Source organism: Saimiri boliviensis, chromosome 14, assembly GCF_048565385.1.
Source record: "Saimiri boliviensis isolate mSaiBol1 chromosome 14, mSaiBol1.pri, whole genome shotgun sequence".
NCBI classification, from domain to species: domain Eukaryota; kingdom Metazoa; phylum Chordata; class Mammalia; order Primates; family Cebidae; genus Saimiri; species Saimiri boliviensis.
In genome coordinates, this window is record NC_133462.1 from 30287923 (window position 1) to 30301657 (window position 13735).

The 13735-nt window shown below is 54.3% G+C and overlaps 1 protein-coding gene across 1 annotated transcript; it reads left to right on the forward strand.

Moving 5' to 3' along the window:
- Nucleotides 1–1542: 1542 nt before the first annotated feature.
- ABHD8 (abhydrolase domain containing 8) lies at nt 1543–11770 on the forward strand. The gene is made up of 5 exons (XM_039467161.2): nt 1543–1742; nt 3311–4079; nt 8857–9027; nt 9198–9414; nt 11076–11770. Exons 2-5 carry the CDS (start codon nt 3319–3321, stop codon nt 11244–11246), a joined length of 1320 nt encoding a protein of 439 aa, XP_039323095.1. The 5' UTR covers nt 1543–1742; nt 3311–3318; the 3' UTR covers nt 11247–11770.
- The last annotated feature ends 1965 nt before the right edge of the window (nt 11771–13735 follow it).

Sequence of the window (13735 nt, forward strand, 5' to 3'; positions counted from 1 at the left end):
TCAACCCCTGTCCATTCTTCTGGCCCAATTGCCTTCCCTTAGCTCTCCCTCAAGTTCAGGCCTCCACAAGGGCCAGGTCTGGGGCTGTATCTCTACAGGTGCCAGCTTGGGGTTCATACAGAGAGGTGTTTGCTAAATGAATAAACGGTATAGTCTCCCAGAAGTGCCCTTAGTGGGCAAGAGTGGGCGGCTGGACAGAATCCAGCCAGTGGCAGCAAATTCCAGAGGATAGGAGTGGCCAAGCAGCAAGGAGCATTTAACCCTTCATCCTCCAAAGACCATCCTACCTGCAGCATCATTCAGCAAAACATCACCACCACAATACTGCCCATAATATGTGGAGCACTTGTTACATGCATGACACTGTGATGAGTACTTTGCCTGAATAGCAGACTTATCAGAGGACTAATTTCAGAGAGAAATAAACAGGCTCAGGAAAGTGAAGTGACTTGCCCAAGGTCACACATCAGCAAAGGGCAGAGGCTGGGTTTAAGAGATGGGCTCTCCTCGGGGCCTACCATGGCCCCGCCAGGACCGCAGAACTGGGATGCCTGCCTCTGGCTCTCAGCCCTCCTCAGAACCATGGCAGCCGTCGGTTAAATCTGCTGATTATGAAATTCAAACTCCCTACTCTAGCACCAAGACTTCCCGTGGAAGCTTTAGAGAAGCCCGTCATGATGGCTCAGGCCTGTAATCCCTGATCACGAAGTCAGGAGTTTGAGACCAGCCTGGCCAAAATGGTGAAACCTCACCTCTACTAAAAATACAAAAAAATAGCTGGACAAGGTAGCAGGCACCTTTAGTCCCAGCTACGTGGGAGGCTGCGACAGGAGAATCATTTGAACCGGGGAGGCAGAGGTTGCAGTGAGCTGAGATCGCACCACTGCACTTCAGCAGCCTGGGCGACAGAGGGAGACTCTCTCAAAAAAAAAAAAAAGTGGGGGGTGGGGAGTTGGGAGGCCGAGGCTAGAGGATTGCTTGAGGCCCAGAGTTTGAGACCTCCTCCCTACCAAAAATCAAGGGGGTGGGGAAGGTTAGCGAATAATGGTTCCCAGGTGTTGGAATCACGTAGCCTTGGGTTCAAGTCCCAGCTTTGCCCCTTACTTGATTTATGCTCTTTTGCCCCTTATGAGCCTCAGTTTCACCACTGGATATTGGAAAAAGATCTTGGAGTCTGCTTCTAGAATGGAAAGGTCAATACAGAGAGAGGGGCATGGGGGCCTCGTTTGGAGAGGAACAGGGCAATTCAGAGGCAGGGGCCCAAGGGAGGGGCTTGGGAGACCCATTTGCAGAGAAAGGGCTCCGGCCATGCACTCCCAAGCGTCGGGCAGACCCCAGACTGCAAACCTCTTCTCCGCCTAAGAGCCAGGCCCAATCCCTCCCCCCACCCCTGTGAGACCCCAAAAAGGGGTGGGGCTGTTACTTCCAGAGCCCGCCTCCACTCCAGAACTGCCGCCTCTGATTGGGCGTCTAACTAGGACAGGTCAGTCCGCAGCTGGGATAGGCCAAGGCGCCCGCTCGTCGGCGCGCGGCTCCGCCTACTCGGGGGAGGAACTTAAAGGGCCGGTTCTTTCCGCGGCCGCGGGATGCCCCTGCTCTGACCGCCAGGGGCCGGTGCCCGCCCGTATAGACTCACCCGGCCTGACACCGCGCCACCATGTAAACGGCGCCAGCAGGAGGACGCTGGCTTCTCCGCCCGGGACCCCCTCCGCCCCGACCCGGGCCCCGCGGCCCTCGATGAGGTGAGCGGGGAGCGGGCCCCAAAAGGAGAGATCGAAGCCCCGGGGCCTCCACTTCGCAGGAGTGGTGTCCACCAACCCCGCGTTTGAGCTCTTAGGAAGCCACGGAGCCCAGTGGGCTGGACCCCGCCGCAGGGTTGACGAACACCTGGAAGGCGGGGGCCGGGCGCGGGGAAGCAGGGCTGGGGTGGCGCCTGTGCGTTGCCCTCCGCAATCCGGGATTAGAGTCCCACTCGAGGTGGGGGGCACGGCCTGCTTCCACTCCAGTATTCCTGGGTCCGCTGCGGGCTCAGTCTCGGCCGTGCGTTACCTTAGCGGCGCCCAACCTGGGTTGGAGAGCAGGAAGGCAGTTGGCCCCCTTCTCCAGGCCCTAGACACCTAGACAATGGGGGTGCATTGCTCGGGTATCCCCCCTTAGGTTATGTAACGGCCTGTGGTTGCCATGGACACGGGGGCGGGGGTGGCCCAAGGAGTGGGATGGAGGCTCGGAGGCCCCCAGCCAGGGCCTTGCCTCCCCCGTCTGCCCTGCCGGGGACTTGGCGTGGCAGATCCCCGGCACCCAGGGTACGGAGAGGGGGTTCAGAGTCTAGCTTCCTCTCAGAGTGTCTGGGCCTCAGCTTGGCCCTCTGCGAAACAGACCCCGGCTCACCCCGGTCTAGGTCGGGGGGCTAAGGAAGGCTTTCTGTGGCTCATTCCCCAGCCCCCTCCCCCAAGGCCTCACCTTTCTGGATCAAATTCAGAGCCAGGAGTCTCACTGGGGGCTCACCAAAGATTTGCACATTTGAGATGCCTTAGGAAGCACTCGGATACGATATGTGAGTTAGTGAGTGCATACTTAAATGAGTTAGTGAGTTACTGCATACCTGAATGAATGAGTTAGCTCATACCTGAATGAATGAGTTAGGAGGCCATAAATGGTATAAACTCCAGGTGGTGGGGAGGGGGTGTCTCCAGGGCTGGGCCACATCTGCCACAATGTCCCCTTCTTTAAGGAACGTCCCCCACCAGACCCCACCACCTTCCCTGTGGACACCCTACGGGGTAAGCCATAGCCAAGTCTTTCTCTCTGAGGATAGACTAGGGTAGCCTAAGAGGGTGTCTGACAACCATGAAGGCACTGCCCAGCAAAGCATCTTAGTGCTCAGTGGCTAACGCCTGTAATCCTAACATTTTGGGAGGCCAAGGTGAGTGGATCACCTGAGGTCAGGAGATCGAGACAAGCCTGGGCAACATTGTGAAACCCCACCTCTACTAAAAATACAAAAATTGCCTGGGCATGGTGGCTCATGCCCATAGTCCCAACTACTCAGGAGGCTGAGACAGAAGAATCACTTGAACCTGGGAGGTGGAGGCTGCAGTAAGCCGAGATCGTGCCACTGCACTCCAGCCTGGACGACAAAGCCAGACAGTCTCAAAACACACACACAAAAACAAAAACAAAAAATCGTGGCTCACTCGCTCTTGCGCTCCCCAAACTGGAAGGGTTCTCCCAAGAGTCAGAGAGTGGGTGCTGCAGGGTGGAGGGTTCTTACTGAGACAGCACCTGAGCTGGCTGCTGTCCCCACTCACAGGACACAGCATGCTGACCGGGGTGACCGACGGTATCTTCTGTTGCCTGCTGGGCACGCCCCCCAACGCAGTGGGGCCCCTGGAGAGCGTCGAGTCCAGCGATGGCTACACCTTTGTAGAGGTCAAGCCCGGCCGCGTGCTGCGGGTGAAGCATGCAGGACCCGCCCCGACCGCTGCCCCACCTCCACCATCATCCGCGTCCTCGGATGCCGCCCAGGGGGACCTCTCCGGCTTGGTCCGCTGTCAGCGCCGCATCACCGTGTACCGCAATGGGCGCTTGTTGGTGGAAAACCTGGGCCGAGCCCCTCGAGCCGACCTCCTGAACGGGCAGAATGGCTCTGGGGAGCCGCCGGCCGCCCTGGAAGTGGAGCTGGCGGACCCGGCGGGCAGCGATGGCCGCTCGGCCCCCGGCAGTGCCGGCAGCGGCAGCGGCAGTGGTAGTGGTGGCCGGCGGCGGCGAGCCCGGCGCCCCAAGAGGACCATCCATATTGACTGTGAGAAACGCATCACTAGCTGCAAAGGCGCCCAGGCCGACGTGGTGCTGTTTTTCATCCATGGTGTCGGCGGCTCCCTGGCCATCTGGAAGGAGCAGCTGGACTTCTTCGTACGCCTAGGCTATGAGGTGGTGGCTCCTGACCTGGCCGGCCACGGGGCTAGCTCCGCGCCCCAGGTGGCCGCCGCCTATACCTTCTACGCGCTGGCTGAGGACATGCGAGCGATCTTCAAGCGCTATGCCAAGAAGCGAAATGTGCTCATTGGCCATTCCTATGGGTAAGCGAACCCTGGCACTTGGGTTGGGGGTGAGGAATGGGAGTCAGAAGAGACTGACAGTCACAGAATAGCGAGTTTTCAGGCCAGGTGCTGTAATTGACGCTCACGCCTGTAATCCCAGCACTTTGGGAGGCCAAGGCAGGAGGATATCTTCAAGGAAGGAATTTGAGACCAGCCTGGGCAACATAGGGAGACCCTTGCTCTACAAAAAGTACAAAAAGTAGCTAGGGAAGGAGGCGCAGGCATCTAGTTCCAGCTACTTGAGGGGCTGAGGCAGGAGATTGCTTCAGCCCAGTAGGTTGAGGCTGAAAAACAACAACAACAAAAAAAAAACAAAGGCCGGGTGCGGTGGCTCACACCTGTAAACCCAGCACTTTGAGAGGATGAGGCAGAGGGATCGCGAGGTCAGGAGATCGAGACTTTCCTGTCCAACCTGGTGAAACCCTTTTTCTATTAAAAATACGAAAATTAGCCCACTGTGGTGGCAACGCCTGAGGCAGGAAAATCGCTTGAGAACCTGGGAGGCGGAGGTTGTGCTGAGCCGAGATCACGCCACTTCACTCCAGCCTGGGCAACAAGAGTGAAACTCCGTCTCAAAAAAATAAAAAAATAAAATAACAAAAAAACGAAAACAAATGGCCAGGTGGTGCACACTTGTAATCCCAGCACTTTGTGGATGGATCACTGGAGAGGAGCCTGGACTACATGGAAAAACCCCATCTCTTAAAACAAGACAAACAAAAAACCTAATTTTTCTCCTTGAAAATTTTCATTTTCTTATTATTTAATTTTTAAATTTTAAAATTTTTTTTCTTTTAAATAGAGATGTTCTCGAACTCCTGGGCTCAAGTGATCCTCCCACCTTAGCCTGACAAAGAGCTGGGATTACAGGTGTGAGTCATAGTGCTCAGCCTTCATCTTTAAGTTTTAAAAATTATATAGAGATGGGGGGGTCTCATTATGTTGCCCAAGCTGGTCTCGAACTCCTGGGCTCAAGCAATCCTCCATCCTTGGCCTTCCGATGCAGTGAGATAACAGGCATGAGGCACTATACCTGGTCGAAAAATGCCATTAACATATGTAATCAAACAGATACCTGTCATTGCTGGCATTATTTCACATTGTTCTAAAGCAGCGTTGCTCAGGCCAGGCACAGTGGCTCACACCTGTAATCCTAGCACTTTAGGAGGCCAAACCAGGCAGAGCACTCGAGGTCAGGAGTTCAAGACCAGCTTGACCAACATGGTGAAACCTCATCTCTACTAAAAGTGCAAAAAATTAGCTGCACGTGATGACACATGCCTGTAATCCTGGCTACTCGGGAGTCCGAGACAGGAGAATTACTTGAACCTGGGAGGCGGAGATTGCAGTGAGCCAATATCACACCACCGCACTCCAGCCTGAGCAATAGAGTAAGACTCCGCGGGGTGGGGGGTGGGGGGAGGTAGTGCTGCTCAATCTCAGCACTAGGGGCTGGTCATGGAGGCTCACACCTGTAATCCGAGCACTTTGGAAGGCTGAGGTGGGCAGATCACCTGAGGTCAGGAGTTCGAGACCAGCCTGGCCAACATGATGAAACCCCATCTCTACTAAAAATACAAAAAATTAGCTGGGCATGGTGGCAGGAGCCTATAATCCCAGCTACTCGGGAGGCTGAGGCAATAGCTGGAGGTCGAGGCAGGAGAATCGTTTAAACCCAGGAGACAGAGGTTGCAGTGAGCCAAGATCGCGCCATTGCACTCCAGCCTGAGCAACAAGAGTGAAACTCTGTCCCAAAAAACAATCTCAGCACTAGGCTGTAGGATGTTTAGCAGCATCCCTGGCTTCTGCCTACTCGATGCCACTACACAATCATCTAGTGTTGATCATGATGGTCAAATATGTCTTCAGAAGTTTCCAAATGTCCCCTGGTGGGCAGAATTACTCCTGGCTAAGAGCCACTGCCTTAGACTAAGTTCAAAAATTAACTGCCCTGGAGATCCCTGTGCATTCAGGAAGGGCTCATTGGAATCCTGGAAATTCTAGGTGTTTACAAAAGCATAGGTTGCTGTAATTCACCCCTGCTTAAAGAGCAGATAATACAACCTAAAACTTACCAAGAACCCCTCCATGGAAGACTTGGTCCCCAGGGCTTGACCACTACCAAGTGGCCTCATTCTCTTCCTTATCCAGGAAGAAAGGCAAGATTGGAACAGACAGGTTGAGCACCACTGTTTTAGAGATTCTAGCCTATGCAATTAGACAAGAAAAAGAAATAAGTGCCAGGTATGGTGGCTTACACCTATAATCCCAACACTTTGGGAAGCTGAGGTGGGAGGATTGCTGGAGCTCAGGAGTTCAAGACCAACCTGGGCAACATAGCAAGGTCTCATGTCTACAAAAAATTAAAAAGTAAACAACAAAAAAAAAAAAGAAAAGAGAACAATGAAGTTGCATAAATATCTAAAAGAAAGGAATCCAGGCTAAGAGGTAGCAACTATATGATAACATCCTCAAAAGTTGATGATTATGATGATTCCTCTAATTAAATGAGCACCCATCTACAATAGTTCCCATGACCCCATAACAATGCTGTGAGGTCAGGAATGTGGAGGCTGAAGCTCAGAGAGGTGAAGCAACCTGGCCAAGGGCACACAGCAGGTCCCTGACACAGTCAGGTCTGCCTGACTCCTGTCTGTATCCTGTCCTCATTACAGCAGGGGCTGGACATTTCCTTACAGGGTCAGATAGCAATTTTTTTTTTTTTTTTTTTTTTTTTGAGACAGAGTCTTACTCTGTTGCCCAGGCTGGAGTGCAGTGGTGTGGTCTCGTCTCACTGCAATCTCCACCTTCTAGGTTCAAGTGATTTTCCAGGTCATGGTGACTTTAAGAATCTGTTGAGGGCCAGGCACAGTTGCTCATGTCTAAAATCTCAACACTTTGGAAAGCCGAGGTAGAAGGATCACCTGAATTCAGAGGTCTGAGGCCAGCCTGGCCAACATAGTGAGACCTCCATCTCTATAATTATTATTATATATATATATATATATATTTTTTTTTTTGAGACGGAGTTTCGCTCTTGTTACCCAGGCTGGAGTGCAATGGCGCGATCTCGGCTCACCACAACCTCTGCCTCCTGGGTTCAGGCAATTCTCCTGCCTCAGCCTCCTGAGTAGCTGGGATTACAGGCACGCACCACCACGCCCAGCTATTTTTTTTTGTATTTTTAGTAGAGACGGGGTTTCACCATGTTAGCCAGGATGGTCTGAAACTCCTGACCTCGTGACCCACCTACCTTGGCCTCCCAAAGTGGGTGCCACTGCACCCAGCCAAAAATGTGTAAAAATTAAAAAGTCTCTGGCTGGGTGCAGTCGCTCACGCCTGTAATCCCAGCACTCTGGGAAGGCAAGACGGGCAGATCACAAGGTCAGGAGATCAAGACCATTCTGGTCGTCATGGTGAAACCCTGTCTATACTAAAATACAAAAAATTATCCAAGCATGGTGGTACGCTCCTGTAGTCTCAGCTACTCAGGAGGCTGAGACAGGAGAATTGCTTGAGCCAGGGAGGTGGAGGTTGCGGTGAGCCCAGATCACACCACTGCACTCCAGCCTGGTGACAGAGCAGGAAAGATTGGTGAAAGTTCTGGATTTAGATTTTTCTCTTCAAAATACATTTCACCCTCAACACTCAATCTCACAATGTCATGGTATTTGATCTGCCCCATCCATCCCTCACCGCTTCAGGTGTCCTTGGACCCCAAGGGAAGAATCTTGACTTTCAAGGACATGCCCTCTGTGTAAGGGGAGGACATGAGCCCCTCACCAAGCCGGGTTTCACGGCTCACACCTGTCATGCCAGCACTTTGAGAGGCTAAAGCCAGAGGATCACTTGAGCCCAGGAGTTTAAGACCAGCCTGGGCAACATAAGGAGAATGTGTCTTTACAAAAAATTTTAAAAATTAGCTGGGCCTGGTGGTACATGCCTGTAGTCCCAGCTACTCAGAAGGCTGAGGTGGGAGGATCACTTGAGCCCATAAAGTCAAGGCTGCAGTGAACTATGATCACAGCAGTGCACCACTGCAGCCTAGGCGACAGTGAGACCTTGTCTCAAAAACAAAACAGGCCAGGCCCAGTGGGTCATGCCTGTAATCTCAACACTTTGGGAGGCCAAGACGGGTGGAACACCTGAGCAGGAGTTCTCGACCAGTCTGACCAACATGCTGAAACCCTGTCTACTAAAAAATACAAAAATTAGCCAGATGTGGTGGGTGCATGCCTGTACTCCCAGCTACTCGGGAGGCTGAGGAAGGAGAATCACTTGAACCTGGGAGGCAGAGGTTGCAGTGAGCCAAGATCGCACCACTGCACTCAAACCTGGGCAACAGAGTGAGACTCCATTTCAAAAATAAAAACAAGGCTGGGCCCTGCGGCTCACACCTGTAATCTCAACACTTTGGGGAAGCCGAAGTGGGTGGATCACTTGAGGTTAGGAATTCGAAACCAGCCTGACCACCGTGGTGAAACCCCGTCTCTATTAACAATAAAAAAATGACCTGGACGTGGTGGTGTGCACCTGTAATCCCAACTACTCTGGAGGCAAGGCAGGAGAATTGCTTGAACCAGGGAGGTGGAAGTTGTAGTGAGCCGAGATCAGGCCACTGCACTCCAGCCTGGGCAATAGAGTGAGACCCCTTCTCAAACAAAAATAAAAACAGAACAAAACAAAATGGTCACTGCTTGTATCCTGCTGACTGCCTTTCTCCAATCCTCCCCATTACCCCATCCGCTCTGGGCAGTGTCTCCTTCTGCACATTCCTGGCACATGAGTACCCAGACCTAGTGCACAAGGTGATCATGATCAATGGTGGGGGCCCTACGGCACTGGAGCCCAGCTTCTGCTCAATCTTCAACATGCCCACCTGCGTCCTGCACTGCTTGTCGCCCTGCCTGGCCTGGAGCTTCCTCAAGTGAGTGTCCCCACCCCAAAGACCATGATGCTAGCCCTGGTGAACCCAAGCCTCTCCCCGAGTTGGGTGGGAGGGGAAGCTGTACCCCTGGGACTAGGGCTGGCATCGCGGGCACCCCATGGCAGCCAGGCTGGCATGAGGGGCTCTAGCAGTGCCTTCACCACCACCAGGGCCGGCTTCGCCCGCCAAGGAGCCAAGGAGAAGCAGCTGTTAAAGGAGGGCAACGCTTTCAACGTGTCATCCTTCGTGCTGCGGGCCATGATGAGCGGACAGTACTGGCCCGAGGGTGACGAGGTCTACCACGCCGAGCTGACCGTGCCCGTCCTGCTTGTCCACGGCATGCACGATAAGTTTGTGCCCGTGGAGGAAGACCAGCGCATGGCCGAGGTAGAGGCGGGCACCCGGGGCGCCACAGCTACAAATCCCCAGGGTGCAGCCCGGGGGGCCTTGGCCTCTGTGGGGGCGGGAGGGGGTGGGAAGGAGGGGAGGGGCATGGCATCATTTGCTGGGCGTGCTTTCTTCGTGGGGGCGTGGCCGCCGTGGGGGCGTGGTCTCCAGATGCTTTATCTTGCATTCTGATCCCAAGCAAACAGGAGCATTAGGTAGAATCTAGAAAGTTGGGCAGCCCTGGACAGGTGTTAGCAATTATGCACTGTCCCCGCCGCATGTAAGAAGGCTCTCCTCACAGCAGAGGATTTGTGTAAGAGACCAGTGACCTATATAATTCTAGGAGAGGGGCACCAGGGGATCTTTAGATTAGAAACTCTAATTAGCCAGTTCAGATTAGAAAGGGTCTGGGGATCCTTAGCACTTAGAATAGACCTGGATACTAGCCCGGTGGGGTGGTTCACGCTGATAATCGCTGCAACTTGGAAGGCTGAGGGGGGAGGATCGCTTGAACCCAGGAGTTCAAAGCTGCTGTGAGCTATGCTCGCACCGCTGCACTCCAGCCTGGGCGACAGAGCAAGACCCTGTTTCTAAAAAAAAAAAAGCTCTGGACTGGTGGTTTTTTGTTTAATTAATTAATTTATTTATACTGAGATGGAGTCTTGCTCTGTCGCCCAGGCTAGAGTGCAGTGGCGCCATTGGCTTACTGCAACCTCTGCCTTCCGGGTTCAAGCGATTCTCCTGCCTCAGCCTCTTGAGGAGTTGGGATTACAGGCGCCGTGCTAATTTTTGTATTTTAGTAGAGACAGGGTTTCACCATCTTGGCCAGGGTGGTCTCGAACTCCTGACCTCGCAATCTACCCACTTCAGCCTCCCAAAGTGTTGGGATTACAGGCGTGAGCCACCGCGCCCAGCCTGGACTGGTGGTTCTTAACTAAGGAGGAGTCTGTCCCCAAGGAACACGTGGAAATGCATGGAGACATTAATTGGGTGTCATGACTGAGGGAGAGGGGGTACTCCTGGCATCTGGTGGGTGGAGGCTACGGGATGCTGCTGAACACTCTACAAATGCACAGGATAGCACCCCCCACACCAGCTACCCACCCCCTCCACCACCACCCCTTCCACCAAAGAATGATCCAGCCCCTAATGTTGGTAGAGTTGACCTTGAGAAAATCCTCCTCTGGGCCGGGCGCGGTGGCTCACGCCTGTAATCCCAGCACTTTGGGAAGCCAGGGCGGGCAGATCACCTGAGCTGGAATTGGAGACCAGCCTGGCCAACATGGAGAAACCCCATCTTTACTAAAAAATACAAAATTAGCCAGGTGTGGTGGCACATGCCTGTAATCCCAGCTACTTTGGAGGCTGCAAAAGAGAAAGAATGAATGAATGAATGAAGAAAGAAAGAAAAAGAAAACCCTCCTCCGGGCATACTGTAGGCACTTAATAAATGCTGGATGCCTGAATAGTAGTTGGGCTCCCGCAGGGCAACAGGCCATTCTCCAGCTCTCCGTCGGGTGGAAGTGGAGGGAGGCAGGATAGATGGGAAGAGGGACTCCTGGATGCTGCGGGCCACGTGTGGTTGGCGGAGTCCCAGGGAAGCCTGGCCTCTCGCCCCACGCTCCCGCCCCCGCCTGTCCTGAGCCCCGCGTCTTCGGCAGATCCTGCTCTTGGCATTCCTGAAGCTCATCGACGAGGGCAGCCACATGGTGATGCTGGAATGCCCCGAGACGGTCAACACGCTGCTCCACGAATTCCTGCTCTGGGAGCCCGAGCCCTCGCCCAGGGCTCTGCCCGAGCCACTGCCGGCGCCTCCGGAAGACAAGAAGTAGCCGCCAGGCCGGCGGGGCATCGCTTGGTGAGCACAGCCGCAGCAGGAGAGGCCGGAGCCCGCGCCGGGTCTGCAGCGCGGACCACCCGGGCGGGCCTTGCGCTCCGGTGGGCGTGGCCAGGTCAGGGAGACGCCCCCAGGCTGGCTGGGCGGGGCGTGGCATCCGAGGGCGCCCAGCGGACACTCCGCTCTCTGCTTCCGTCCCGCGGTGCCCATCGGCGTTTCGGGGCCGCAGCCGGGACCCTCGCGGAAGACGACCTTGTACAGAAGCTCTTCCTCACCTTCCCCCCAACGCCACGGCCGAGGCAGGCTCCCCACCCCGCTCTCTGTCTTCAGTGTCAGCCGTGCTTGATCCCGGGACCCACGAGCCCTGCGGGGCCCCGTCCCGTTGCCCGAGACCCTCCCTACCCCACATTCCTCGGCGCTGGGAGCTATTTTTGCCCAAGGCGGGAGGGATGGGGGGGCTGGCGCCACGGAACCTGCACATCTCAACTTGTAACTCAATAAACAGAAGTGACAATCGGAGTCTCCGGACCTGCTGCTGGGTGACCATAGGAAAGGGTGTTCACCGCCCAGAGCCTCCGTTTTCCCATCTGTAGAATGGGCTCAGGCTGGTGCCTCGAGCTCGGGATGGACTCTACAATGTCAGGGGTCCAGGTTAGCTTCCTGAATTTCCCCTCTCACCTCAGAAGGCAGGGGCTCCTTGGACAGTATCCCTAGGGCAAGGAGGCAACTTATCAAGAGGTGAGCCCGACCCGGCATGGTGGCTCATGCCTGTAATCCCAGCACTTTGGGAGGCGGAGGCGGGAGGATGACCGAGGTCAGGAGTTGGAGACTAGCCTGGCCAGCAAGGTGAAACCTCGGCTCTACTGAAAAATAGGAAAATGAGCCAGGCATGGTGGTAGGCGCCTGTAGTCCCAGCTACTCGGGGAGCTTGAGGCGGGAGAATCGCTTGAACTCATGAGGTGGAGGTTGCAGTGAGCCGAGATCCTGCCACTGCACTCCAGCCTGGGCAACAGGGTGAGACTCCGTCTCAAAAAAAAAAAAAAAAAAAAAAAGAGGTGAGCCCTTCCCTGGCCAGAAGAGATCCAACTGATGTTTAGGTAGGATGCACTGCACGGAATTAGAGCTGCCATAATTGAGTGCCCACTGTATTCCGGGCTGTGTGTTGAGTCCCTGCCACCCACTGGTTCACTGAATTCCACTCACCCAACCCAGCCCAGCAAGTTAGGACCTTTTACTATCCCCATATTATACCTTTCAACTTGGTTTAGGGTCACCTTTTTCATGAAGAATTTTCTTTTGAAACCACCAAATCTGTCTTTTCCTTTTATGTCCTGCTGAAGGACTTTTCAGCCCCAGTGCATGCATTTGTGCCTCTGTTATTCTTTCTTTTCTTCATTTGGAGACAGAGTTACGCTGTTGTCACCACAGCTGGAGTGCAATGGTGCGATCTCAGCTCACTGCAACCTCCGCCTCCCAGGTTCAAGCAACTCGCCTGCCTCAGCCTCCCGAATAGCTGGAACTACAGGCATGCACCACCATGCCCAGCTAATTTTTTTTTTGTATTTTTAGTAGAGACGGGGTTTCACCATGTTGGCCAGGCTGGGCTTGAACTCCTGACTTCAGGTGTATGATACACCTGCCTCGGCTTCTCAAAGTTCTGGTATTACAGGCGTGAGCCACCATTCAGGCCCCTGGGGAAAGTGAAGCTCAGAGGGCAGTTTCTTCAGCTCGATTACAAGCAGTCAAGCCCAAACCCACTCCAGAGACTGGACCCCCAGCCACAACACCAGCCGTTTCCCCAGGGGCAGCGGGGGGCTCAGCAGTGGTGAGGCCTGTGGAACCTCGGCCCGGGCCACAGTCCGCCCCCTGTGGGATCTGGTTGGCTAAAGCGCCGCGATGATGGGCAGGTCCTGAAGCCAATCAGGCTGCGGATCTCTCCAAGTCCCTAAACCCACTGGGTCCTTTGAAAAAGCGACTTCCAGAAGCTTGAATGCCCTCGACCCTGCCCGCCCGCCCGCAACCAGACCGCTGGCGTCTCACCAGGATGGCGGCTTGGTGTTTACTGAAGATCTTTGCACGCGAATGGGCTGAAGTCGCATAGCATCGCTGTGAGATCGGGTTATTACATTTATTTATTTATTTATGAGACGGAGTCTCGCTCCGCCGCCCAGGCTGGAGTGCAATGACGCGATCTCGGCTCACTGCAACCTCCGCCTCCTGGGTTCAAGCGATTCTCCTGGCTCAGCCTCCTGAGTAGCTGGGACTACAGGTGAGCGCCACGACGCCCAGCCTTTTTTTTTTTTTTTTTTTTTTTTTTTTTTTTTTTTTTTTGTATTTTTGGTAAAGACGAAGTTTCACCGTGTTAGCCAGGATGGTCTCGATCTCCTGACCTCATGATCCGCCTGCCTCGGCCTCCCAAAGTGTTGGGATAATAGGCATGAGCCACCGCGCCCGGCCCTAAATTTTAGTTTTTTAAGAGACAGG

What these genes read in the sequence shown, in the direction of transcription:
- ABHD8 (XM_039467161.2), top strand. Translation starts at nt 3,319, where the DNA reads ATGCTGACCGGGGTGACCGACGGTATCTTCTGTTGCCTGCTGGGCACG. An exon ending in CTCATTGGCCATTCCTATGG is followed by an intron (nt 4,080 to 8,856) that starts GTAAGCGAACCC and finishes CGCTCTGGGCAG; the next exon opens with TGTCTCCTTCTGCACATTCC. An exon ending in AAGACCAGCGCATGGCCGAG is followed by an intron (nt 9,415 to 11,075) that starts GTAGAGGCGGGC and finishes CGTCTTCGGCAG; the next exon opens with ATCCTGCTCTTGGCATTCCT.